The 26,742-nt window shown below is 41.9% G+C and overlaps 1 protein-coding gene across 3 annotated transcripts in view; it reads right to left on the bottom strand.

The window, feature by feature from the left end:
- Positions 1-26,742, bottom strand: part of PCSK2 (proprotein convertase subtilisin/kexin type 2) — a 255,053-nt gene that overhangs the window by 92,149 nt on the left and 136,162 nt on the right. For all 3 annotated transcript variants that reach the window (XM_011979467.1, XM_011979466.1, XM_011979468.1), the window contains one exon: positions 22,741-22,778. In XM_011979467.1, coding sequence (XP_011834857.1) covers positions 22,741-22,778 — 38 coding nt within the window. The remainder of the gene's footprint in view (positions 1-22,740; positions 22,779-26,742) is intronic.

Raw genomic sequence — 26,742 nt, 5'->3', positions numbered from 1 at the left:
CTTCCTTCCTTCCTTCCTTCCTTCCGTCTTTCCTTCTGTCTTTCGCTCTCTCTTTCTTTTTTTCTTTCTTTCATACGGTATTGCTCTGTCGTCAGGCTGGAGTGCAGTGGTGCAATCATAGCTCACTGCAGCCTTGATCTCCCGGGCTCAACCAATCTTCCTACCTCAGTCTCCTGAGTAGCTGGGACTACTGGCACCTGTCACCATACGTAGTTAATTTTCAAATTTTTATTTTTGTAGAGATGGGGTCCCACTGTCTCTGTTTCTGAGTACCCAGCACACATTTGGGAAAATAAGAGCTACTTCCTTTTCCCAGCACTAGCCCGGGTCTTGGCCTTCCAGCCTCCACCAGTAGCTCATGACTCAGCATTTAAGTTGAAGCTTGGTGGGCAGAAGAGGCTCCCTTCCATTCATCTTCATTCTGGTTAATTACAGTAATTGGCACAACACTGTTTCCATCCCTATGTCTATTAACCAGCAAATGTTCAAGTCATAGGCTCTCAGCTCTCATTAATCTCACTGATGAGTTTTTTTTAAAATCATGTGTTTTATTTCCTCATTATGAAAGTTTCAAGTCAGCAGTGAAAATAAGGCCATGTTGATGTCAGCTCCACTTCTGCTTTTCTAGGACATCAGAGAATCTTTGAATATTTCAACATTCTCTCAACTTTATTTTTCCTGTCTTTGAGATGAAAGTGAGAAGGGATTCTCCTGGGAGGACTATGAATTGATTCAATCTTTTCAGAGAATAATTTGATAAGGTTTATCAAAATTAATATTGCATGTACTACTTGACCCAGAAATTTCACTTCTAAGAACGTATTCTAAAGGGATATTCACACGAAGATTTGAAGAAGATCAAGGAAACACATTCATCTTGTAGTTTATAATAGCAAAACTTTAGGGGAAACCCAAAATGTCAATCATTAGGGACTTGGTTAAATAAATGACGGCATATCCACACTGTGGGAGAGAGTATGTTGTTAAATAAAAGAGCAGGTTGCATGATACGGTGTACTGTATGATTGCAGTTGGGGGAGAAAAAAAATCTGGAAAGATCCACGCAGAACTGCCACGTCACCAAAATTGGAAAGTGAGTGGGTTGTATAGAGGAGGAAAAGGAGAGGAGAGAGAAGGGAAATTGCAGTTTTTATTTTATCTACACTTCTGTAATGTTTGAATCTTTTTGATGATGAGCAAGCCTTGATTCTATATTAAAAAGGCAAATAAGGAAAAAAGAGTGATGCGTTTCTAAGAAATTAGTACAAATGATTAAACTATATCCCTTTTAGAGTGTACAGCGATTGGAGAGTTTCCAAGTGCCTTGACATCTGTCATCTTCGTTTATGCCTGAGACAACCTAGGGAGGTGAGCAGGTGGGCGGTGAAAATGCTGAGGCAAGACATGGGCAGGCTTCTTCACTCATTCTTCCCACGTTCACAAGGCATTTTTGGTGGTAACTGATTTCTAAACTGGCTCTTTTGCTTATAGGTTGTGTTTTAAATCATGTTTTTAAATTGAGATATGATTTACAGTAGCATATGTGATCTTAAACGTGCATGCTGTATCTTAGCGGTATGTAAACCTGAATCACCATCATGACAATCAAGACAGTGAACACTGTCCTCACCCTGGGGAGTTGTCTCACCATATGATGCCCTTCTCAGTTAATCTTCACCTACCTTAGGCAACCACTGTTCTGATCTCTACCGCTATATCTTAATTCTGCCTGCTTTAGAACTTCATGTAGGTGGAATCAGAGAGTATGTACTCTTGCATTTGTCTTTGTTGTTAGCTAACAATATTTGGAGATTTGCCTATTGTACTGTATGCAGCAGCAGTTTGTTTGTTTTGTTGTGGGATAGTATTCCACTATAGACACGCATCACAGTTTTATTTGTCCATTCACCTGTTGATGGGCATTGGAATTATTTCCGATTTTTGCAAATGTAAAGCTGCTATGTATATGCCATTTTATAAATATACGTTTTTGTTTCTCGTGAGTGCATACTTAGGAGTGCGATTGCTGGTTGTATGCTAAGTGTGTGTTTAACATTATAAGAAACTGCCAAACTTTTTCCAAAGGGATTGCACCATTTGACATTTGCATTAACAGTGTAAGAGGATGCAGGTAGGTTTCACCATCACAAATACCTATCTTTAGGTATATCCATAGGATTTTCCTATAAAGGAAATGCTACAGGGATCTCTCAGCAGCTGTAAACCCTGTACTGAATCCTTACCCATTCTAGTCCTCACAGCTTCCCAGATTAGAGAGAGAAGATAAATGAGCCCTGGTCCCTACCCCAGGCAGTGAGTCCAGAAGACAAGTCTCTCAGCCGATAGTCCCTGAAGCTGCAAAGTCTGAGCAGTGTTCAGGCCTGAGCATCTGTTCACACCCGTTCCATGAACCAAAGAGCATCTGTTTCTTCAGGTTCAGTTGATATTCATTGTCGTTAATTCGAGAGATCTCCCTTTCTCTCTCCACCATTCTCTCCCTGTATCGATATTGGAATGTGTGGATATATACCCTGTATCATATATGCCCTATGTCACATAGGGGCATATTCCCTGTATCATGGCTGTGTGAACCAATAACCGTGGCTATTCCTTCCAAGACCCTTGACTACAAGCACATCCAGGTCCAGCAGTTCTCAGGGTGTGCTGTGCCCATCCTGGGCTGTACATGGGGGATTTTAGGGGTAGACGGTATCTGTTTTTATGATTACCTTATTTATATGGCAAGTGAGATTTTCCTCACTTGCCATATAAATGGCAGTTATATGGTAATTTTTATACCATATAAATTACATTATGTGGTAATGTACAGTTGACTTTTAAAACTACCTATTAAAATAGTGAATCAGTTAAGTAAAAATGATTAAATAAATAAAAGCACAGTGGGTCACATGAATCACAGTTTGATTTCATATTTAGAAAACCCCAACTCTGGTACAATTTCTCATTATCTATTAAAGACACTCTGAGTGACTTGGTTGATCATCATAATCAAAGGAGATTTACTAAGCACCCGTTGTCACTTAGAATATAATGAGCCCCAGAGTAGATAGAAGCCCCTGCTTGAGACTGAACATCAGTGATACTGTTACTAAATATATTCCTGTCAAAATCTTTGTAACATCTAACTCTCCATGATGTGCGAAAAATCCGAGCATCCAATTAATTTCCAGATCAACGCTGCACGCTTTCTGATTAAGCATCGTAAATGCTATTCAGCACTCTCTGTGGGTCGGTCCGGGTTCCTGCTGGTGGTGGAGCGAGGCTTTAAGCTCACTGCTGACTCCTCTCCTGAATTTCCTGTGCACAAGACTCCTTCAGGACCCTAGTGCCTGAACTTACGAGGTGCCTAATGAGGCCTGCGCTACGTGATTGTGTTTTTGTCTGCTCTTTTTAGAGATATATGTTTTGCAGATATCATCTTATTTTAGGTGTTCCTGAAGGTTTCTGTTTTAAGAGGAAGAGAGAAAGACTATTTTGGGAGCACCTCTGAAATTCAGGGTGCTTTAACTACATTCTTTCTCTCTCTCTTTCTTTCAACCATAACAGCTCTTTGGCAAATAATCTTTTCTCCTAGAAAAGCCCCCGTCTGCTCTTCCTGCCTCCATTCTTGCTCACTCCCAATCTGTCTCCCTAGCCGGCAAATCTTTGAAAAATGCCAGATCCAAGCATGTTATTCCCCCTCCCCGCCACCCTGAAGCTTCCTTTGCTCCTAGGATGAAGTTATGAGCCCTCATGGCTCACGAAGTTTATACAGTCGGTTCTCTTTCTACTTCTCCAATGTCATCTCATGCCATGTTTTTCCTTCCCGTGTTGATACAATTCTCCTTTCCCCCAGCACACACACACTGGCCTTCTTCAGATTCTTGAAAGGGCCGAGCGTGTTCCTGCCTCAGGACTTTTGCACAAGCTATTCCTTCTGCTGCCAGATTCCTGGCTAACTTCTCCTCATTCTACAGGTATCAGCATAGGGATAGCTTCTGTAGGGAAACTTTCCCTTACCTGGCAGTCCAGATCTGGTTCTCCATATTAAACACATTTATAGCACCGAGTACTCTTCCACTGTAGCAAAGCACCCAGATCATAATTATTTCTGTAGTTATTTCTTTGGAGTCTATTTTACCCTCTAGCTGCTAAGGTCCTTGAGGGTAGAAACTATGTCTGCTCTCTTCAGCCACTTGTCCCTGCCTCCCACTTGGGATTCTAGTGATTCCTACTTCCTGATATTCATGACCTTGTATACAGTCCCCTACAATGAACAAGGCTGACCTGTATAACCAATAGGACATTGCAAAATTGTGGTGTGTGACTTCTGAGGCCAGATCATAAAAGGTATTGTAGCTTCCATTTTGGTTCCTCTCTGGGATTGCTTGCTCTGGGTGAAGCCATCTGTCATGTCATGAGGATGCTCAAGAGGTTTGTGGAGAGCTACGTGCGAGGAGGAACTGAGGCCTCCTGCCAACAGCCACCACGTGAACCACCTTGGAAGTGGATCCTCCAGCCCTGGTTGAGCCTTCAGAGGACCGCAGTCCTGGCCAACATGCTGATTGCAACCTCATGAGAAACATGGGGCCACCCAGCCAAACTGCCCTTGAATTTCTGACCCATAAAAACCGTGCTGCCATGTTTTGGGGGTAATCTGAGATGCAGCAATAGGCAACCAATATACTACAGTTCCTGGTGTAGCATATCACTCAATAACTAGGTGTTGAATGAAAACACGAAGGCATATTGTTATCCTTCTTTTATATCTCAGGAATGTACACGTACAACAAAGAGGTTAATTAACTTGTTTCAAATCACAGTAACTAAATAGAGAGGCAGGATTGGAACCCAGATCTACCTGTCTGCATGATCCTTATTGCTGCCGTTCCTATTACTCTGTGTTATCTCCCTTAAAGACAGAAATCTTAACCTCTAGCTGGACAGAGGATTTTATATTTTAATACAGAATCTCTTGCTGATTACACTGAGGACAGGGCTACAGACTAGGCATTTCGTGCAAAGGTCTCAAAAGTGGATTGTGCTCACTTGGGAGGATGACAGGATGATCCATTAGAGTGTTGGGAGGAAATATTTTAAGCTTTGTTTTACCTTGATTTAAAAAATGATGTATTCATTGTAATAGTGGTAAAAAATATGTAACAAAATTCATCATCTTAGCCATTTTAAGTGTACAGTTCAGTAATGTTAAGTACCTGTACGAGCAATCTCCAGAACTTTTTCATCTTGCAACACTAAAACTCTATACCCATTAAACAATAACTCCCTATTTTCCCCCTCAACCCAGACCCTGGCAACCACCTTTCCACCTTTTGTCTCTATGAATTTGATTACTCTAGATACCTCATATAAGTGGGATCAGAAGAATATTTGTCTTTTCATGACTAGCTTATTTCACTTAGTGTAATATCCTCAAAGTTCGTCCCTGTTGCAGCAAGTAACAGAATTTCCTTCCTGAAATTCTGAATAAATAATCTTAGGACCTTAGGATCTTAAGATGATAAAAAGGCCGAATAAGATTCCATTATATGTATGTAATACATTTTGCTTCTCCATTCATCCATTGATTGATTGATATTTGGGTTGCTTATACTTCTTGGCTATTGTGAATAATGCTACCATGAACATGAGTGCACATTTTAACTTTTAATATTTATTTATATTTTATCCTTTAAAATTGTCTTTCTTGGATATGATTTATAATGTACGTAGCCCATTGATAGTAGTACATACATATACTGTCTGAATAAATAGCTATACATGTATTAGAAGTGCCTACTTAAAATTTTTTACAAATAGGGATGTGTGATTGGAGACCTCTGATTTTGTGAGTGTCCTAGATGCTATTAGATGCCACACCGATAATAACTCCTTGCTTTGAGCATGTCAGTGCCCATTGACACAACTTCCATCTGTCAGCATTTTATCTCTTTATCTCTGGAGTCAAATTCACTGATGATATGGCAGCTTAGAAGTATAGGAAATTGTTCCTCTATCCATCCTGATATTAATCATCAACCAATGATGGATAGGAGTTGGTGTGTTCATACTCGTACTCTTTCTCCCTCATGTGTTCTAACTCATGTTCTAGGGGTGCTTAGCAGAACGGAGCTCGTGTTGCCCACAGTGGGACTCACTTGTGCACACCCTGTATTGACTTCCTTCCCTGTTTCACTCCCCTGCTCCCCTACCTGTGCTTCCTGGGACCAAATTCCAAATAAAATGCTGGTTCGTGAATCCATGTCTCACAGTCAGCTTTTGGAGGAATCCCAGCTAAGACACTCAATGAATGCAAAACTCTTTGAAATCATTCAGCCCCGGTGATTAGAGTATACAGCATCATGCATGGAAAAGGAGCATCACTTTGACTTAATGTCTGTCATTCTCAAAAGCAAATTAACTAGATTCAAACTACTTGACTATTCCATTTCCTTAACAAAACTAATTCAACTTTTGTTTCTTAATCAGGGATTTATTGGAAGGGAGGAGAGTTTCATAAGATTTTAGAGTTACAACAGACAAGAGTTCAATTTTCTCAGCTCTCAAATGAGGGTGCTATGCCCCCAAGACATTTAGGAGTTTTCCAGATGTCACACTGCTAGAGGGTGATACAGCTGTCACTGGAGCCTGTATTGAAGCTCTCTGGACTTAAGTCTCTAACAAAACAATTTTCCTACATCTTGATACACAACTGGTTAGACCAGGGGATTTCAGCAGACCTTTTCTTAAAGGATCAAATAGTAAAAATCGTAGGCTTTGCAGGCCATATGGTCTTTGTCACAATGACTCCACCCTTCCCTTAGAGCATGCAGGCAACCATAGATCTCAAGTAAAAAACTGAGTGTGGCTGCGTTCTGATAAAACTTTATTTACAAAAACAGGTGGCCAGAACCTGTGTAGTTAGCGAACGCTTACGTTAGGTACAGAGGAGACAAAGGTCCTCTTTGCCTTTGTATTTAACAGAAATATTTTTTCTTATTTTTTTGAGTCAGGGTCGCGCTCTGTCACCCAGGCTGGAGTGCAGTGGTGTGATTGTGGCTCACTGTAGCTTCGACTTAGGCTCAATAGATCCTCCCGTCTCAGCCTCCTGAGTAGGTGGGACTACAGATGCACCACCATGCCCAACTAATTTTTAATTGTTTTGTAGCGACGGGGTTTTGCCATGTTACTCAGGCTGGTCTCAAACTCCTGGCTCAAGCAATACACCCACCCTAGTCTCCCAAAGTGCTGGGATTATAGGCATGGGATGCCATGTTCAGCCTATGCAAAATATTTTAATTTTTAAGACCTAAATTATTTATTTATTTATTTATTGAGACAGAGTTTCACTCTTGTTGTGGAGGCCAGAGTGCAATGGCGTGATCTCGGCTCACTGCAACCTCCGCCTCATGGGTTCAAGCAATTCTCCTGCCTCAGCCTCCCAAGTAGCTGGGATTATAGGCATATGCCACCACGCCTGGCTAATTTTATATTTGTTTTTTTGTAGAGATGGGGTTTCACCATGTTGGTCAGGCTGGTCTCAAACTCCTGACTTCAGGTGATCCACCCACCTCAGCCTCCTAAAGTGCTGGGATTACAGGTGTGAGCCACCAGGCCCGGCCTCAAGTAGTTTATTTTTAAATAGTATGTAGTCACTTAAATACAGATTTAAGTGCTTTTCCTCAGACCCAAAGAAGAGCTTACTGGATCCCAAGATGTGTCATTGCCATTTGTCCTCCCTCTCAGATTTTTGCTGTGTTAATCCTGCACGATTACTAGCGCTGGGGGTATTGTGTTCCAGTTGTTGCTTATAGGACACAATGGCATATGCACAGACAAGACTTTCTTCCCCAAATATCAAAATGAGAGTGTATACTTTTCACTGTGTCAACATTAATTACTTGTAATTTGGCGTTCGATGTTATTTTCTATATTAATTTCAACACAATGGGATGAATCTAATTTGGAATGATAAGATTCATTTGCATTTAAATTGATATTTTAAGCATTCCCTGTGAGGAACAGATAGAATCCATGATTATAATTATAAGCATTGTTTCCAGGGCAGGTTTGTTTCCCTTTGGAAGGATTTGTAAATATGGTGCATCAAGTTTAATATTAATAATGGTGACACTGTAACACCAGGTTTCTCAAGAGATACTTGTGAACAGAGTGTCCATATTTTGAAAATTCTCTTCTAGTGGAACAGTGGATAAGCATAGCTCATTAGTTAAGAACATGTTCATCTTGGTTTTTTTCCTTTTTCTTTTTCTTTTTTCTTTTTTCAAAATCTTTTTGATACTTAACTGAGTGGAAAATAACCTAGGTTAATTTTTCAGCTTGAAACTGCATGCTTTGAGAAATCAGATGGCCTATTGTTAATTGCATATAACACGAATGAATTAAGAGCATCAAGGGAATCACTCCTGCTGCTTTCTGTTGTTCTCTGTTTTCTTGGGATGGACAAGGCAGTCTTGGATAGAGAGGCTTTCTGTTTTTTGGTTGTGGCTATGAAGAAATATAGCATTTATCCCCAGAAACTACTAAAGAAGTACTAGGACGTGTTCATTTCCTGGGGAAATTGTCTTCTCTGTGGCACTGACCTACAGCTTTTCTTTCATAACAAAATGCTGGTGTTGACTGAGGTATAAATAAATTCTACTGTGAGCAGTATAAAAGGAGAAGCAAACAGACAAGAGAGAGGAGCTATGTGAGGAGAAGCATGGCCAGGAGAAGCACAGCAAAAAGACAGAGATAGGAGCTATGTGAGGAGAAGCATGGCCAGGAGAAATTAAAGACTGAAGGCAAAAGAAAAAGAGGAAAGCCGAGTGTTCAATCCTCAGCCAGTCAGTCATCTCACAGATACCTACTGACCACTCACTGTTCCAGCCATGGTGCTGTGCTGAGGATAAAGAGGTCAACAAGACAGGTCAGATCCCCGTGGCCTCATCCTCCTGGGGCTGACATTCTAATGGGGTAACACATGCAACGAAACAAAAATACAGAACCACAGACTATCTTAAGAACTAGGAAGTGGCTACACAGGCTGTGCAATGTAAGTTGAGACGGACTCAACTGTGGGAACAGCTAGTGTAACCGTCTTTTAAGCCTTGAATTAGGGAGAAACCTGGATTGTAGAGTCTGGCTCATTGTGAGCGAGCAGGACAAAGGCAGGACATGCTAAGTCCCACAGGGGGAAGGGGGAGAGCCACCTGTTCGTTTTAAGCACGGGAGTGATATGGTTTCCCCTACTTTGTTCTTTGTAACGACCTTTCTGCTTGTTTTTGGGATAATGCATTGCAGAGGGTAAGAGTGGAAGCAGGAAGCTTCTGTGGGGTCCAGGAGGGAAGTGATGCTGGCTTGGTCCAGGATGCCAGCGGTGGGAACAGAGAGGCAGATGTGCTGCCTAGCAGAGCTGGCAGATAGGGTGGCCGAGGGGAAAAAGAAGGGAGGAGCAGTCAAGGATGATAATGTTTAGTACGTTAGTCATTGTGACCATGGTGATGCCGTTTGGTGAGATATGGTAGACTGGAGGGGGGCAGGTTAAATGAAGGCAGCACTACAGATGGTGAACTTCACATTTTGCTACTCACTGACTGTGTGAGCTAAGGCAAATCACTAGCCTCTCTGATCTTCAGTTTCCCGGCTGTGACAGGTGGATTAGAAAGTATCCACTTCACTGATTTAATATGCACATTAAATGTGATCATGCATATAAAACACAAGGCCAAGCACACAGTGAATACTCAACAAATTCTGGGAACTAATACTCCTGCTATTCCACAGAAATCAGTGGAGAAATATCAGAACCACGACAGGGAGAAGAGGTGGGAGACAGCACATGGTTCTCATACTTCGTTAGCCAACAATCAACTCTCCATGGGAGGAGAGATGGATTTGCGAGTTATTAATAATCAAGTGAGCAACAAATCAAAATTCCCCAATAAAGCTGCCATGTAGTATAGGATCATTGTGACCGCTTATGAGTGATTAATTGAAGTGGTTATGAGCCTTGGCCATGGTTTTATTCACAGATAATATATTTTTTGTTGGTAAAGTGCCTGGCAAGAATTCCTGCAAGGTGCTGACTGTATCAAATGACTCAGCGCCCATCTGTCACTACACAGCCTCTACACAGGGACTGGCTCCTTTCCACTGAGTGTTCTGGAACATTCTTTACATGTTAGAGAAAGAATATCTGTGTGTATGCTTGTGGGGTGTTGTGGAGAAAAAAGGGAGGGTGGTCCAACATCCCTACCAGAATAGCTTCAATGCCCTGAACATTCTCAGAAGTTCCATTTAATGTCTATTTTTTGATTGATCAACAAAGACCCAGTGTTCATATCAGCCATATGAATAATTATTATACCCCTTTGATTCTGGAGACAATGAGAATCTTGTTGGGGATGACAATTATAGATGGGGAAACTGAGGACCATAAAGATCAAACAATGCATTTTTTTTTTTTTTTGGTTTGCAGTACCTCAATGGGAGTCTGTGAACTAGTGCTCTTTGAATAGCTTAGATTTACACTGAACTCCTTATTTAAAAAATTGGCAATGCTTGAGTTATAAAACATAATCCATCTCTTTCCATAGCTTAATGAAAACATCTCCTACACACTGTAATACATCTTATTCTTCTGCCTTGCAGAGCAGTTATTGTGGAGAGGTTGTGTGCACGCCACATGGAAAGTACAGACCTCACCATAATATTCCCGGAGATGTTAAGGAACATTGCTAAGAGCCAAAGCCTGGCTTCCTGTTCTTGGCTTCAGGTTTTAATTATTGGTTAGTAATTAAGGATTCTTTCTTTGTGAAAAATAATTTCCCGTAGGTTGGGAGTCAGCAGCAGGGTTACCATGGTGGAGAAGCTAATCTTATTTCTATGTCAGAGATTCTCTCTGCCTTGGCCACGTAGGATGGAAAATTCTGCCTTGCCCAAAGCTCTAGACTGCTGTAATGTAAGATCAGGATTCCTGGGAGCCAACCTGTGATGAAAACTTGTAGGCAAGTGATTTATTAAGGATGTGCTCCCAGGGGAAACCAGTAAAGGATTCTGGGAGGCAGGACAGGGAGGGCTTGGCAAGCAAGAAAGTGGAAAGAAAACTTAGAATAACACACTAATTGCCCCTTTTAATTTCATTTAAAAAATGCTTTCTGCAAATTCATATGTGTCCTTAAGGCAGGAAGGGAGGGGGAGGCTAGGAGAACAGACTTTGAGGTCTGACCACCTTAGGCTTGTGTTCTTCCCTGCTGAATTCTAGCTGTGCAATCTTGGGCAGGTGACTTAACAACATTGAATGCTTACTGAGGGTGTCCTATGAGCCAGAGGCAGTTCTAAGGGCCTTGTGTGCACTGCTGAATTGAATTATCACAATCACCAATAAGACCAGTATTATTATTAACCCATTTTACAGATAAGGAAATTGAGACACAGAGAGATTAACTTGCCTAGGGCACATAGTTAAGAAGCAGTTGGATGTGAGATTTGAATTCAGCGAGGCTGGCCCAAGAGCTCTTCTTCACTTCCTCACTAAATTTCTCTGAGCCTTTAGTTGCAGAAGAATTATTATTTATGAAAGGGCCGCATGTGGCAATAGGCAGAGTATACTTATTTTTGAGATAAAAGCAACCATATTAAGAAAAAGTAAAACCTGAAGAGTGGTCTATTTGTATTAATTCAGAAAGGCAGCAAGTCATTCAGTTTGTGCTCAAATATCCACTATGATCAAGAAGGTTGTGTTAGATTTTTTATTGCTGTATAGCAAATTACTATGAACATAGTGGCTTAAAACAACACAAATTTATCTCAGAGTTTCTGGATATGGGTTAACTGGGGCTTTTGCTCAGGGTCTCACCCGGCTGAAATCAAGGTGTCATTGGAGCTGTCTTATCTAGGGCTTGGGGTCCTCTTTCAAGTTCGTTCAGCTGTTCGTGATTGTAGGAGTGAGGCCTCAGCTCCTAGGGAGTCCACCATTCCTTGCCATGTGGCCCTGTTCACATCATGGCAGTTGCATCTTCAAGGCCAACGGTAAAATCTCCACTGGTTAGAATCTCTCTGACTTCTTCCTTCTCTGACCTGTAGATTCCCTTTTAAAGGGCTCACCTGATGAGTTCAGGTCCACCCAGGATACTCTTTCCTTTGATTAGCTTAAAGTCAACTGATTAGGAGCCTTGATTACATCTGAAAAAAATCTCTAACTGTGCCATATAATGCAATCTAATTACCTAATTGTAAGAGTGATACCTCATCATATTCACAGGTCCTGCCCATACTCAAGAGAGGGACTATACAGAGTGTTTACAATAGAGGGTAGAAATCTTGGCAGGGGGGCATTTTACAAATCTGCCTACCATAAAGTCTTTGTCTTCAAGAAAAAATGATTAAGAGATTTTAAAGGTAAGAATGGGCTCTAGCCAAAATGAAATTTAGAGTGCTCCTGATTCTTTGACACAACTACCAAATTTATTGTCTATTTTAGAAGACTCCATGGCTTCAGAGTCTGATCCTTCTTAATTGAAGCCTAGGCATTGTTTCTTTGTCTTTGTTGCTGCTTCAGAAAACTGGAATTGGATGATGGATCAGACCTTCGGTCTCCATCAGATCCACATTTGCCCAGGCAATGATCCCATGTAGGTGTGGCTCCAGTGGACACACCCGCTTGGGCTCTGTTGCTTGGCAACAAGACCTGGGCAAGCAGTGTGGAAGACTGTCCACTTTGCTGTGGCATCAACCCACTACTCCCCTCCTGGGTGGGGGACATGGGTTCAGAAATCTGGTTAGGCCCATCTCAGACACCCAGAACTGTGGCTTTAAGACAGTACGATTGGGAAACAGGCACATGAGGAGAGGGATAAAGTAAAATGGATGTCAGTTCAGCAGGTTCAGCATTGTTCAAAATGACTTGAATCACAGCTGCAGCCAGGGGTTATTGCCAAGTTAATTATTTGGAAGGCTTGGTCACCTAAGGGTTTTTGGTTCTCTGAAATAGAAACCCAAATAAAAAAACCAGTAAAATATTTCACATTTTGGGAATTCAGTGCGTATATATGGATAGTGAAGACAAAGAAAGGAACAAAGGCAGTTGAGAATAGTAATCTTTCAATTTTCTTATATTTGCATAAATGACTTTCTCGTGGCTTATTACGTAAACATTGCTACACTTTTTCTGAACAGGTGTGTTTAGCGATAAATGGAATAAAATCCCAATAGTCTCATTAGAATCCTCTCATCTTTTCATCCATCCATCCCATCCATCCATCCAACTATCCATCCATCCATCCATCCATCCATCCATCCATCCATCCATCCATCCATCCATAATTCAGTCTTTTATTTATGAAGTCTGTCTTAATGATCTCTGTGGGGAATGAGGCCTCCGGTTCATTCTCTTGTGAGTAAAAGAGTTGGAAGACATTAACCCGGTCTTTAAGCCGCTTAAATTTAGTCAAAGAGATGAGAATCTGTCAAAGGGCTTTAGGGAATTTGGAGTAAGGAAATGACTTTTGTGGGCTACTTTTTAAGTCTAGGCTTCTAGGTGGAAGCAAATCTCCAGATGAAATCCAATTACCCATTTGTCTAGTATCGTATTGACGAATCTTCTAGATGAATTCGTACGCTGTATCGACCCAAGAAAACAAGTTCATCCCCCATGTGGTGAGCTGCATTCTTTTTTTTTTTTTTGAGGTGCCATTAGATACATATAATGTCTCTAACTTGATAAGCTGGGACAAGTAATATAAGCAACCCAAATTTTCTACAGATAACTGAAGTGATTTCTTTTTTCATTTGTTCTTCAGGAATCTCTCACAAATCCTTAAAGATAATCCTGTTCCTACGTTTTAGACTTTTTTTGTTTTTTAGTAGATTCTCTTTTATTATTATTATTATTATACTTTAAGTTCTAGGGTACATGTGCATTTAAGTATCTTTCTTTCTCTAATTTTTTAGGGCCGACTTGCTTTTTCTAGCTGTTGCATTCCCATGTGAGTGGTGTTTTATTGCCAGGCTAGCACTAAGCATATTATAATGTAATTATATACTTACATGTGAACCCCCCAAGGTCAGGGACTAGATTTTTCACATTTCATAATCCAGGCCCGTAGTATAGCAGTTTGCACACAGTGGGAAAAATACAGCTTTCTTAAATGCTGACTAAGTTCAATGAAACAAATGCTAGTCAACTGAACAACTTAAAAAAATAGATTGACCAGATATTTTCTTTGCTTTCAGCCATAGCTGTAAGTTTAGGTCCATACAAGTAGTTTCATTCTGTTAAGCAAGGTTTCATTTCTTCCCCGTTTTTCAAGCAAAGTATGTTCCTGTAAAAATAAACAGTTTCCTCTAGTACATGAGTTGCATTAAATGATAGTCATTTGACCGATGGTCTGTCAAAGTGATTTTTAAAAACTCCCCATTCTCAGTATTCAGTCTGACCACCTGGTGACGAAGTGCTCATCACGATCCAGCCAGCATTCAAGAGCACATTGAAAATGCCAGCCCTTCCTTTCAATAAGAAACAAAGGTTATTTAAGCCTCAATTTCATATGAAATATTAATGTGCTTATTTAAATATTCATAGGCCTAAAAGCCAGAAGCAATGTATGTGATCAATACTTCATAACATCTGAGTCATTCGGGGCTGAGTACTGTGCTGGTTTCTTGCTGCCACTCTTTTATCACGGAGGCCACATGCCCCCTGGGGCCCAATGTGCACAATTCTGTCAAGCTCAAGGTACTTCCTGTGCTGGCAGCTCTTCTGAGCTCTCAGCAGGCACCCACTTCAGAGACAGTCACCTGTCAGGACCCATCTAAAGAATGGAAAAGTGCAGGAATGTAGGGGTGGGCATTTTTCTCTTACAATCACTTCTGTTGGTGAAATAGCAATCCTGGAGCATAAATAATGTTCCAAATTTTGAACTGAACCAAAGAACATAGTTTGTCCTCTCCTATCTGGGAATCTAATTGCATATCCAGCAACTTGAGAGATTCTAGACATTATAGAAAAGAAACAGCTTGTAGTTATTTGCATGTGGATTATTCACCTCTCGAATCATATTCTCTCCAGGCTTGCAGCCATAGGACCTCAGTTAGGTTCCAGGGTCCTCTCTTTCCTTAGTATCATGCATGATGAAGGATGCAATGGTGGCATCCACCTATGGGGTGGTTGAGAACTAGGAATTACATAGGGGCTGTGCATGCTACAGTTTCTGATCATCATCGATAGAGGGTCATTATATAATTTAGTTCCTGGTATTACTTGCAATAATATTGGTGAATTAACATTTAATGCAATTTAACAAATATGTATTAAATGCTTGCTTAACTCTGTGATAAGTGTTAAGAGGGACACAAAACACATACAGATTACACACTTCCTTACAAAGAGCTTATGATCTGGTTGTGGTGTAGTCAAACATTATAGGTGAACTGTACTGTTGAATGAATGAATGATTGAATGCATGAATGAAGTGCCAAAATGAATGAGTAGGTTAACCATCAGAATCTTGGAGTGTCTTAAAAGAAATATACACTATGAGGCTTATCCTTAAAGATTTTGATTCAGTAGCTCTAGAGTAGGCCTAGAAGCCAATATTCTCTTCAGACTGGGGTACACCTCAAGTACTGTAGGAGGGTGGAGAAGGGGTTCTAGCATGGGCAGCTGTAACAGTTACTGCATAAAACAGCCATAATATGTCAACAGCATATAACAGTAGGTGTTTATATAGCTTACGAGTCCACAGTTCAGCTGGCAGCCAGGTGCTCTGGGCTGGGCCCAGCTAGGCAGCTCTGCTGAGTTTGGCTGGCTTGCTTGTTTCTGTGTGTTGGCTGAGGTTTGGTGATTTTGGTGGGGCTCAGTGAGGTTGCTCTGCTTCTTACTGCAGCTCTGTAGGCCAACGTGGGTGGTGGTGCTTCAGGCTGTGGCAGTGGGGCAGCTCTTCTCCATGTCTCTCACCCTCCTCTAGGGTACAGCAGGCGAGCCTGGGAATGCCATTCTAACAGTGATGGCAGAGGCATGAGAAGGCAGTTGGGAGCACACAAGGCCTCTTAAGGCCTAGGCTCCAAACTGGCACAGTCAGTTCTAGATTATTCTATTGCTCAAAACATGTCACAAGGTTCAATCCAAAGTCAAGGGGTAGGAAATACACTTCACCTCTTTAAAGGGAGATTCTGCAGAGTCCCATGGCAGAAGCTGTGGTCTAGGGAAGGATGTGGAGTTGGAGTCAGTGCAAACTTCTGTATTTGTTGCACTCAAGAATTCTTGGAAAAGCTCCCGAAGAGTCATGAATCTGGACAGATTCTCATCACAGGATCTTAGAGCTTCTCAGAGCATGACTCAGAGTTTCCAAGCTAGAAGATGGAGTGCAAGAAGTGGCCCATCCTCCCAGCCATCAGAACAGGAGCTGATGTCCCACCCTGCAATGGCTTAAATACCAGGAGATTTCCCTGGCTCAGAGAAAACCTCACTTGGGGAAGTTGCTACCTTATAATCCCTTTGCCCACCTTGGGAATTACCCTCACTTATGACTATCCTTGAATACTCATCTAGTTCTAAGGTCTGCGACAGGGAAGAAGATGCAAGTCATAAATCCCGCTTCCTTGGGGGCATCCTTCATTACATCCCTGGCCACGAGCAATGGGTCTTCTCCCTGCCTTTACCTTCTCTTTTCTTGGACGTTGTTTTCAAAGCCTTTGAGATTTATGCTGGTATCCTCTGCTTTTTGCCCTTAACTTTGCAAGCCTCACAATATTATACTTAGCCTGGATCAGTTGTCCTTTTCTTTTAATGGCCTTGAGTTCACTGGGAGGTCCAATGAACAACTGTACTGGTTTTTCTTGAGGCACACCCCTGCTTCTCCATCAGTACAACCCAAAATTGTGCAAAGTTGTATTCTCAACTCTTTCGAGACAGAAGGAAATGAATGCTTATTGAGCATCCATTATGTGCCAGGCCTGATATGCATATTATCTCAACGATACCTTGCAATGCTGACAAGACATCCATTTTGCCCATTTCACAGATGAGAAAATTAAGGTTCAAAGATGTTTGATATGCTCCTCTAAGGCTGCACCATGAGGTAGGGAGCCAGGAGTCATCTCAGCTTTGATTCAGTTTCCACTACTGCCAACTGTCAGAACCCTACCCTTGCAAGCGGGCTGTTTTCCAACTGTCAGCATATGCAACTCTGCTGAAGACTCTGTCTTCAGGACCCTATTTTTCTCGTCTAGAGTGAATCATTCTATCTCCCTACCTCATCTCTACTCCTGGGTAGTGGCCTTCACCCAGTGGTCGACAGGAGTTGGTGGGTAACTCTGAGGCCCGCTCGGTCCACACTGTTTCCCAGAATTCCCCAGGGAGATTGAGCTCCCATTGCCCTTGGGGCAATATGCTCTCTGGGTCACTCTCCCTTTCTGGCATCACTTTCCTCCTTCCCAGCTGGTGCTTCCTGGGATCTCCTCTCAAATGAATGACTTGCTTTCAAATCCTTGTCTCAGGGTCTGCTTCTGAGAAAACCCAGCACACAGCAAGAAGGCTCTCCTTGGATTCTACAGACTCACCAGCCATTTCTTGACCTTTGTAGCTTCAGCAAAGCTACCAAGCAGGAGACGTTCTACCCCACCCACCTTCATGCCCTGAAAGCTGCCACCTAAGTCACACTCCACACGTTCTCAAAGAAGTCTCCCTTTGTTCCACAGACCTAGCAGAACCCCTGAGCTTGGGCCAGTACTGTGAACTCAGCCTGCAATCCTCACTGGATTGGGAGCTCACAATAAAGAGACCACAACTTCCCTGTCTGCCTGCCCCTCACCTGACAGTCATGTCTCACATGCCTGCATCTTTACTGACCTGCCGGCTTCTCTAGAGAGTGCCTGTGTCTTATTTATCTCTCTTCCTCTGGGGCTTGCACATAGCAGGTTCAGTCCACAGCAGTTGTATTGACTTAGAGAAAATACCCAGCTTGTATAGCGAAGATGGGTAAAGGAGGCTGTAATTTTAACTTGGTCTAAAATAGTCTCTTGGCTAATACTCATTTCGTGTCATGACTATTGGGATAGAGAAAGAAAAATTTTAATTATTTGGAATAGTGAACTTTTACCAGTGGGACTGGATCCCTCCGATGAAATTCAATCATAGAACAATAGCGTGTTCCAAGTGGCCGTTATTATCCTTTGCTCCCAACACTCAACAGGCTCAGTGTAGATTTGTTGAATTAGATTAACATTAACAACTTACATTTATATATTGATTTGCAATTTTCCAAGTATTTTATTCTTAGTTTAATGGAAAGAAACTGGACTACCAGCATACGCTGTTTCCTCTCTTAATATACAGAATAACCAAGCTTTGAAAATAATTCTGCTTTCAGAAACATTTTGGCTGGTTTGATTATAAAGTAATTTTTTGAAGAGCCTCGGGTAGAGTTTTCAGTTCTCACTGAAAAGAAATCAGTAACCACAAGGAGTTTTTCCAACATAGAACATGTCTATTTATTTTAACCTTTAATGAATTTCCAAGGCATCTCTGGGGCAGACGTTGCTACATCCCCCTTCAGCCTGACACCCTCATGTCCCTGGTGAGCTGCAGCTGTCTGTACCCACACCTTTGCCCAGGGCTTTTCCCCAGGCTGTGGGGAAGTAGGAACTTCTTTTGGGACAAGCCCTCAACCAATGACTAATGAAGTTGGCACATAAATACCCCAGCTTCTTGAGGCATCACATCCCAAGGGGGATCACTCTGGCTCACATATTCTATGCTGTCTCCCAGAGTTCCCCAGTGGGATTAAGCCTCAGTGCCCACCGTGCTGTCTTGTTTGATAACTGCCCCATTTACGAGCTACCTTTCCTTCCCGGATTCATTCCCTCTCCTCTACCCCTCCTTCCTGGAATCCCCTTCCAAATAACCTACTTGTACTCAAACCCCCCTTGCTTCAGAGTCTGCTTCTAGGGAAACCCAAGCAAAGAAATCGCCAAGTACCTCTCTGTCAAAGGGCACCAGGCTGGCTTATCCCTCAGAACCATTAGGTCACTTAACAAGGTGTGAAACTGCCTGTTAATTCTCTGCTCAAACAATTTTCGAGCCTATCACTGTCTACTAGTTTTATTGCTCTCCTGGGCTGGTCTACTCTATTTGCTGTCCTCATTGTGTTAATGATAGTGTAAAATTTTTAATTAAAAATAAAGAAGATGAATGTGGTTAGTAGCTCCGAAGTTGCCACTCTGAACTCTACACAGGGTGAGAGACAGACACTGTGCTATTAAAAATCAGTTAGTTTGGGCCCTCTGCTGGGGAATCGAGCATGAGATATTTAGGTGTTCAGTTTTCTCATCTATACCAAAGAGGCAGAACATTTTCACAGCCATATGTAAATATATATAATTTCATTGTCAGCTTCCAAGTGTTTGATACAAGTTGAAGACTCAGACTTTGCTCTGAACGCAAGTTATCAAGATGTGCAGTTTTGTACAGAAATCAAATTTTCTGTTCGATTCCTAGGTCTCATCTAGTTTAAGTTCAGCATAGACATTGTCATCTCTTCAATAACATCCTATCAGTGGCCATCAATCATCCTCTTGAATATTTTCAGGTAGGAAGAATTTGTTACTTTCATTAATTTATTAATATTTATTTATTTATTATTTTTTGAGATGGAGTCTCCCTCTGTCGCCCAGGCTGGAGTGCAGTGGCGCGCTCTTGGCTCACTGCAACCTCTGCCTCCCAGGTTCAAGTGATTCTCCTGCCTCAACCTCCTGAGTAGCTGGGACTACAGGCACCTGCCACCACGCCCGGCTAATTTTTTGTATTTTTAGTAGAGACGGGGTTTCACCATGTTAGCTAGGATAGTGTCGACCTCCTGACCTCATGATCCACCTACCTTGGCCTCCCAATAATTTACTAATCTTAATCACTAGACAGTTCTTCCTTTGACTGAATTAAAATCTTCCTTCTGTGGTTACCACCCATTGGTGGGAATTTTCTTGGGAGAAATTACTGAACAAGTGGAATGCCTTGTTTTACCAGGAGAATCTGAAATATTTGAAAACATACTCTAATGTGCCTGCTTTCTTTTTTCCAGGAAAAGCTTTTCCAGTTCTTTCAGCTGTCCTTAGCATTGTATGGCTTGGCCATGTTACCGTCTGCCATCCCATCTCCCTCTTACAGTGAAACACCCATTGGAAACAACCTAATTGTTCAACAATTGGAGATGAGCTTGTTTAAATAAATTACAGCATAAGCTAATGCCATGTAGCCCTTAAAATTATGTTTTGAAAGATTTCGAATAACATAAAACTGTTTATGGCACATCAAGCAGAAGGGAAGAATGTGCAAGAAGAGCTGAATTTCATTAAAAATAGACACATAGAAATTTAAGGCCCAAAATATGTCAAAATATTAAGAATGGTGGTATTACGGCTAGTTTTGAATCTGTTTTATGCTTTTTCAAAGTTTTTGACAAATAACATGCATTCATTTTTTTAATCAGAAAAAATGATGTTCTTAGGAAAGAAAAGAAGAAAAAAGAACTTGAGACTCACAGAACCCGTAGAGTTCTTCAGGTATATTCTGGTATTGCAGGTCTCAGAGGAGCTGGCACGGTTCAATACGGAGGCTTCGCGTTCCAATTTCAGATGAAGGTTTTGGCAGATGGATCACATCATCCACTAACATTGTACCTGCAGCTCACTGGAACCCCAGAGGACTCTTGCCCCATATGAATGACTATCTTTTTCGAATCTGGCAGCTGGAGTTGGGAGCAGCCTGACAGGAACTGCCTGGGCTAGGCAGGGAGAAGGGAAGGATGCAGAGGTCAGTCTTCATGTCTTAGGCCTTTGTGGGGTTATGCTATGCACAGGAGACAGGCCTTGCGCCCTCAGTTTTCCAGCCCAGTGGGTGCCACCCCACCTTGAAGTCCTCCAAGTGGCAAGATGATTGTTTCTCCAAGGATGGTTTGGGAAAGTGAGCAGAACTCCACGTGGCTGCCCTGCGAGGCACTGGGTCCTGGAGATGGAGGGAACTGTGGAGAATGTCAATGCTTCTGTCTGCAGAGGGTGGAGTGGGGATAGCCCTCGGAGGGAGGACCACTGATCCTGCAGGTCATGATCTCTGCCACACTTGCTGTCTGTAAGGAACGGCCCCAGATACATCAGAGCCTTGGAGAAAATGCAATGCAGCGCTTCTCAATCCCCTGCCTGACACATCTCCAGGGCCCTGCGGTTATGGAGGAGGCAGGGAAAGGTGGAGGCACTAGCGGAGTCAGTCAAAGTCAGGTGGAGGCAGCAAGGACTGTGTCCAGGGCAGTCCCTTTAAGGAAGTGTACGAGAAGACCAGCAGACAGCTCCGCTCATGTGTTCATTAGGGAAGGCGCCATGGGGAGACAGGGAGAAGGGCTGTTTCCTTAGACTCCACACACAGGACTGCTAGGCATGGGCAGTTTACAATGGTCTTCTCCATAGACATGGATTATTATCATTGCTGAGAATATAGCTTTGGTTCAATTTCTGTCATTTCTCTCTGGGGCCACATTGGCTGGACTCTGCCAAGGATTCATTTAATAGTTTTTCCTAATATTAAAAAAGATGCTCCTCTCAATTTATTCTCTTCCAGATTTTAAGATCCCTTCAATGCCCTGTTTCTTGTTGCCTAGTGCACGAAATACATGGAATATTCCCACTTTCTTTGTGCAATGTAAATACACTCGCCTTCCAGGACAAATGACCCAGACTAGTGACCTCCAAACACTTTTTGCTGGGTAACCATCCTTTCTCTTATGCAAACCCTTGTTCTCTAAATGAGTCTCTTCAATGACTAAGATAACATCTAGATCTGGAGGTCTCAGAAGTATAGCTTAGAAATAGTTTGGATAATTTTAAGTGAACACACCAATGCTTGAATCTTGTACTCTCCGGGGCTAAAATAAGTGATCGATTCTGTTTAAAGGGCTTGTGGGTTTCATCAGGAAAGGAGCGTGTGACTTGCTGAGTCAAAAATTAGAGTGTGTGGTTCCAGCCCCTCAGAGCTTTCGGTGATTCTCTGCTAACATTGCTTATTGCTAAGGGAGAGTAATGCTCAATGTTATGGGGGAAAGGCAGTGGAGTGGTCATAAGTGACATAAATAATCAAAAAAGATAACATTCTTACTTTCATAAAGCTAGGGCTGTAATGTGAGTCGCTGCAGCTTTTGGCTTTTTGCCTTCGGTTTTATCCAACAAGAACCCAAATGGCTCATTTCCACCCTTCAATTCAATATCATCAGGTAGAGCTGATTTAAACCTTGCCAAGTCTCTTTCTTCTTCCCCCTCCCTGTACCTACTTTCTTGGCACTCTGTTCTTTCAGACGTCAGGTTTCTTTCTTCTCTCAAAGCCACTGCCTTTGCCTGCTGCCAGGCCACATGCCTTGTCCATTTGCTTGTCTCCTGAGTTGTGGCTCCAACGGGATGGACAGTTCCAGTGTGGCTGCCTATGTGGCTGTCTGTGTGTGCATGCATGTGTGCCTATGAGTGCGCGTGCATCTTCTTTTGTACTTAAGCGTGTGTGTATGTTCCTGTGTGTGTGTTCCTCCATGTGTGCATGCATATGTTCCTGTAGGTGTACTCATGTGTGTGTGTGTGTGTGTGTGCATGTTCCTGTACTTGCATGCACGTATATAGACAAGCACACATGTGCATGTTCGTAATAGCCAGGGGTACTAGGACATTTAAGATGCATCTGTTTCCCCACCAAAGTTGGCTTGTACTTACATAGTTGGAGGCCAGGTCCGGGTGGAGATAGTCAATCCCTGGGAAAAGACAACAATAACACAGGAACCAAAGGTTAATACCTGCCACTGTGTCCTCAGGAAAGCTGCCCATGAAAGTGCCCTCTTTATGGGGCTGGTGCCAGAAAGCTTGCCATGGGGGTGAGTGCCCCGTCACAAAGCTCCCAGCCTTGCACCTCCCTTCTGTGTGGAGGTGGGAAGGTGGGCTGCACTGCCAGAGCAGACAGACAGCTGCCCCAGACACGCTTGAGAGTGAAGCCAATTAGAGTTTGAGGCCCAAGGATAACACTTCTGACATAAATGTCAGCACTAAGGGGCTTTGTGGCAGTGAGATGGATGGTTCATCAGAGCACTGATCTAAAAGAGATTTGTAGAAATCTTGACATTTTTAAAGCATCAACTGGCATTTCTCTGAAATGAAACTGGCCCTGGGGAGGAAAAGTGATTATTATTTAACAGAGCATGGACAGCAATGGATTAGGAGAATGTACTCTGGCATAGAAATAATAAGAGAACATGGCTGGGCAAGAAAAGCCATTAGGCAAAGGGCAAATGGTTTCCAGTGAGGTGTTGCTGGTTGGGAGCTGAAGCTTGTCTCTTCAGAATGCGGCTTTCCAGGAAGCCTGAGGCTTGAATGTCTCAGCAGGAGCCCTGCTTTCTCCTGAATGGTGGCCTGTCTTGTTGCCCAGTAGTCATTCCAAGGGTAAAATCATGGGCTATGAGCACTACTGAGTTCCATCAGACCCTTGGACCTCAGAAAGCATCATGAAACTTCAAGGGCGATTGAAAAGCTCTCATTTGGGTTTGCAAAACCACATAATTTTTGCAACAGTTACATCTGAGCATCTAGCCCTCCAAGAAACAGGGCAGGTTCTTGACACCATCTAGCATAATTGTTACAAATGTAGGTTTTTGGAGTCAAAGACAGGCATTTGAGTCCCAACCACCCTGATAACTGCCTGCAAGACTTCAGGTAAGTTGCTTAGACTCTCTGTGCTAGTTTTCCTCTTTCACCAACTGGGGGTGAGAACAATGTAGGGACTAAAGAAACGAATGCATGTGGTATGCTTGGCCCAGCAGCTGGTGCATTTAATAACTATATGGGGATACAGATTCTAAAAGCCAGAAGTATCATTAAATACTTGCCAAAGCTGCTATCTTCACTGCATGCTTACCAAGGCTGGGCCACCATTAGGAATTTGCTTTCCCAAAAAGAGCTTGTATTAGGATGCATATTTCTAAAAAGGAATTTTGCTTTTTTTTTTTTTCCGGGTTATACAATTAAAAACTGTACCGAGAGTCACTAATCTACAGTACATGTGTTAGGTTTTATTGTTGATTTTGATAAGTGAAGCAATTGCTGTCACTATGGCTGCTTTCTATAGCTTGGGAGACTATAGTCCCCACCCCAAATCATTATGCCTCTCCTCCCACTTGCCTCCTGAGGTCTTCAGAGGGAAAGGCATCAGATTATTTAAAGACTAATATTTTAAAAAGTTGTTAACCCTTGTTCTGGATCCTAATTCAAAGATGGTCAATTTTGGTCAGGCATGGTGGCTCACGCCTGTAATCCCGGTGCTTTGGGAGGCTGAGGCAGGAAGATTGCTTGAGATCAGGAGTTCAAGACCAGCCTGGGTAACATAGTGAGACCCTGTCTCTGCAAAAAAAATAAGGACATCACTGCACACTAACCTGGGAGACACAGCAAGGCTCTGTCTCTAAAAGAAAGCAAACAAACATCCCAAAAAGCAAATCAAGAAACATCCCCCCAGGAAAATGGTCAGTTTAGGCTGTGGGGTGAAGTTGGGGATGAGCATAGGCTTTGAAATCAGTGGATCCAGTTCTACTCCAGGCTTAGACATTAACACTTGTGTGGCTTTAGCCAAATGACATAATCTCTCTGAGCTTTAGTTTCCATGTATTTGAAATGGGACTATTATTTACTTTGCAAAGCAGTTTTCAAGACTAGAGACAATTCGTTGAAAGTCTTCAGCTTATCGGAAACACTTAATACATCCTATTTCTTATCATCATTAGTCCTATCATCTACCACATCTCTGAGGTAATGTGGATATGCAGAAGAACGGAAACATTAAAAAATATCCACTGGGTTTTAGCATATTGTGTTGAAATTAAATTAAATTATTTGTTAAGATAGCTTAAATTTTGTGAACTCGTTGGGTAAAAAATTTTGATAATTTATACCTAAATATAAATTATCAAAAATATAATTTATTTTTAAAATAAATAAATATAAAATTATAATAAAATATTATTTATTAAAATTTTAAAATTTAATAAAATATTACAAATATAATTTATATTTTAGATATTTATATTTTAAAATATATCCTCTGGATGTGTCTTCTTTTACACTTTTATCTGGATCACACAAACTTATCTAGATAAGTGTAAAAAAAGACACACCCAGAGAATATATTTTCCAACAGGAAGTCAATTTTTAAAACATGGCTTCATGTTCTGAGAATGGAAGCTGTTGAAGAGAAAAATCCTCCAAGAAATAGTAGTGTCTTCTCTGTCAAGGGAAAATATTGGAGCAAGGAGATAATTTGAGACCAGAAGGAAATTAGAATTAAAACAAGATAAAGTTAGCCTAATTAAAATAAACGATCTTCAATTAGGTTAAGAGGAATACTAAGTGTTAAGTTAGAACAGATACAGACTTTGGTCTGAGAAAGAGAGAGTGATTGATACGACTGTGAAGGACAACAAACACAATTCAGAAAAAGTAATAATGCACTGAAGAAAGGAAAATAGTAATTTGGTAATTAGATAGTACTTTAATATTTTTGTATATTTGATTACCTTTTAAGGTGGGAGGTACTAAACACATCTTCCTAATCAGCTTATTTTTAATTCTTACAATATTCTGATATTCATTCTTATATTTCATGCTTTTGTTTATTTCTCAGCAGTGAATGCCAGGCATAGTGTCAGTCCTGGAAAAACTCAGATGATTTAGACGTAGAACCTGAGTTGTACAACTATCTATGGCTCACAGCCTATGGGGGTACTGACGAATCACCAACCAATCATAATAAATGTGGCACAGAAATGACAAATACTTGGTTATAATTTTATTCATAAATCATTAGTATCCTATCATCAATTTGAAACTTTTCAGAAAGTCTAATCCACAATAATCCCAATTCTCAGGAAGCTGTGACAGTCCTGGAGACCTCAAGGAACTAGAAAGGAGTTCCATGTGCATATTCCTAGTTAGAATATTAATAGTTCACTTGAGATGCATAGCATGTCAGGGCCCTGGCCCTGAGCTCCAGTTCTTTAACCCTAACCCTAACCCTAGAGCCTTGGGGCCCAGGCAGAGAACTGCCATGGGGTGGGGCTACCATAGAAAACTCCCACCAGAGTAATGCCCAGTGGAGCTGTGGGGGTGGGACTGCCCTGAGACCTCAGAACTACAGAGCCACTAACATGTGATTCCAGTGTGGGAGAATGGCAGGCATGAGACTCCACCCCATGAGAGCTGTTGCTTGGACTGTGCCCAGTGAAGCCATGGGGGCGGGGTTATTAGGAGCCTTGGAGGCCCAGCTCCCATCCCAGTGTGTCCAGAAGGTGGGACATAGAGTCAGAAAAGGTTACTCTCAAGCCTCAGAGTTTATGTTTGCCATTTTGGATTTTGGCCTTACTGCAGATCTGTTACTCCTTTCTTCTTTCCTACTTCTCCCTTTGGGAATGGGAATATACGTTCTACGCCTGTCTCACCACTGTATTTTGGAAACATGTAACTTGTTTGATTTTACAAGTTCACAGCTGGAGAGCAATTTGCCTCAGGATGAATCGTACCTTGACTTTCACCCATCTCTGATTTAGATGATATTTAGATGAGACTCTGGGCTTTAGACTTTCATGTTGGTGCTGGAACAAATGAAGACTTTTGGGGCTACTGGGCTGGAATAAGTGTATTTGTATGTGAAGGACACAAATTTTTGGCGTGGGGGTG

The sequence above is a fragment of the Mandrillus leucophaeus genome, unplaced genomic scaffold (genome assembly GCF_000951045.1).
Source record: "Mandrillus leucophaeus isolate KB7577 unplaced genomic scaffold, Mleu.le_1.0 Scaffold202, whole genome shotgun sequence".
Taxonomy (NCBI): domain Eukaryota; kingdom Metazoa; phylum Chordata; class Mammalia; order Primates; family Cercopithecidae; genus Mandrillus; species Mandrillus leucophaeus.
Note: the sequence above shows the minus strand (reverse complement) of the source record. Positions and strands in the feature narration are given on the sequence as shown.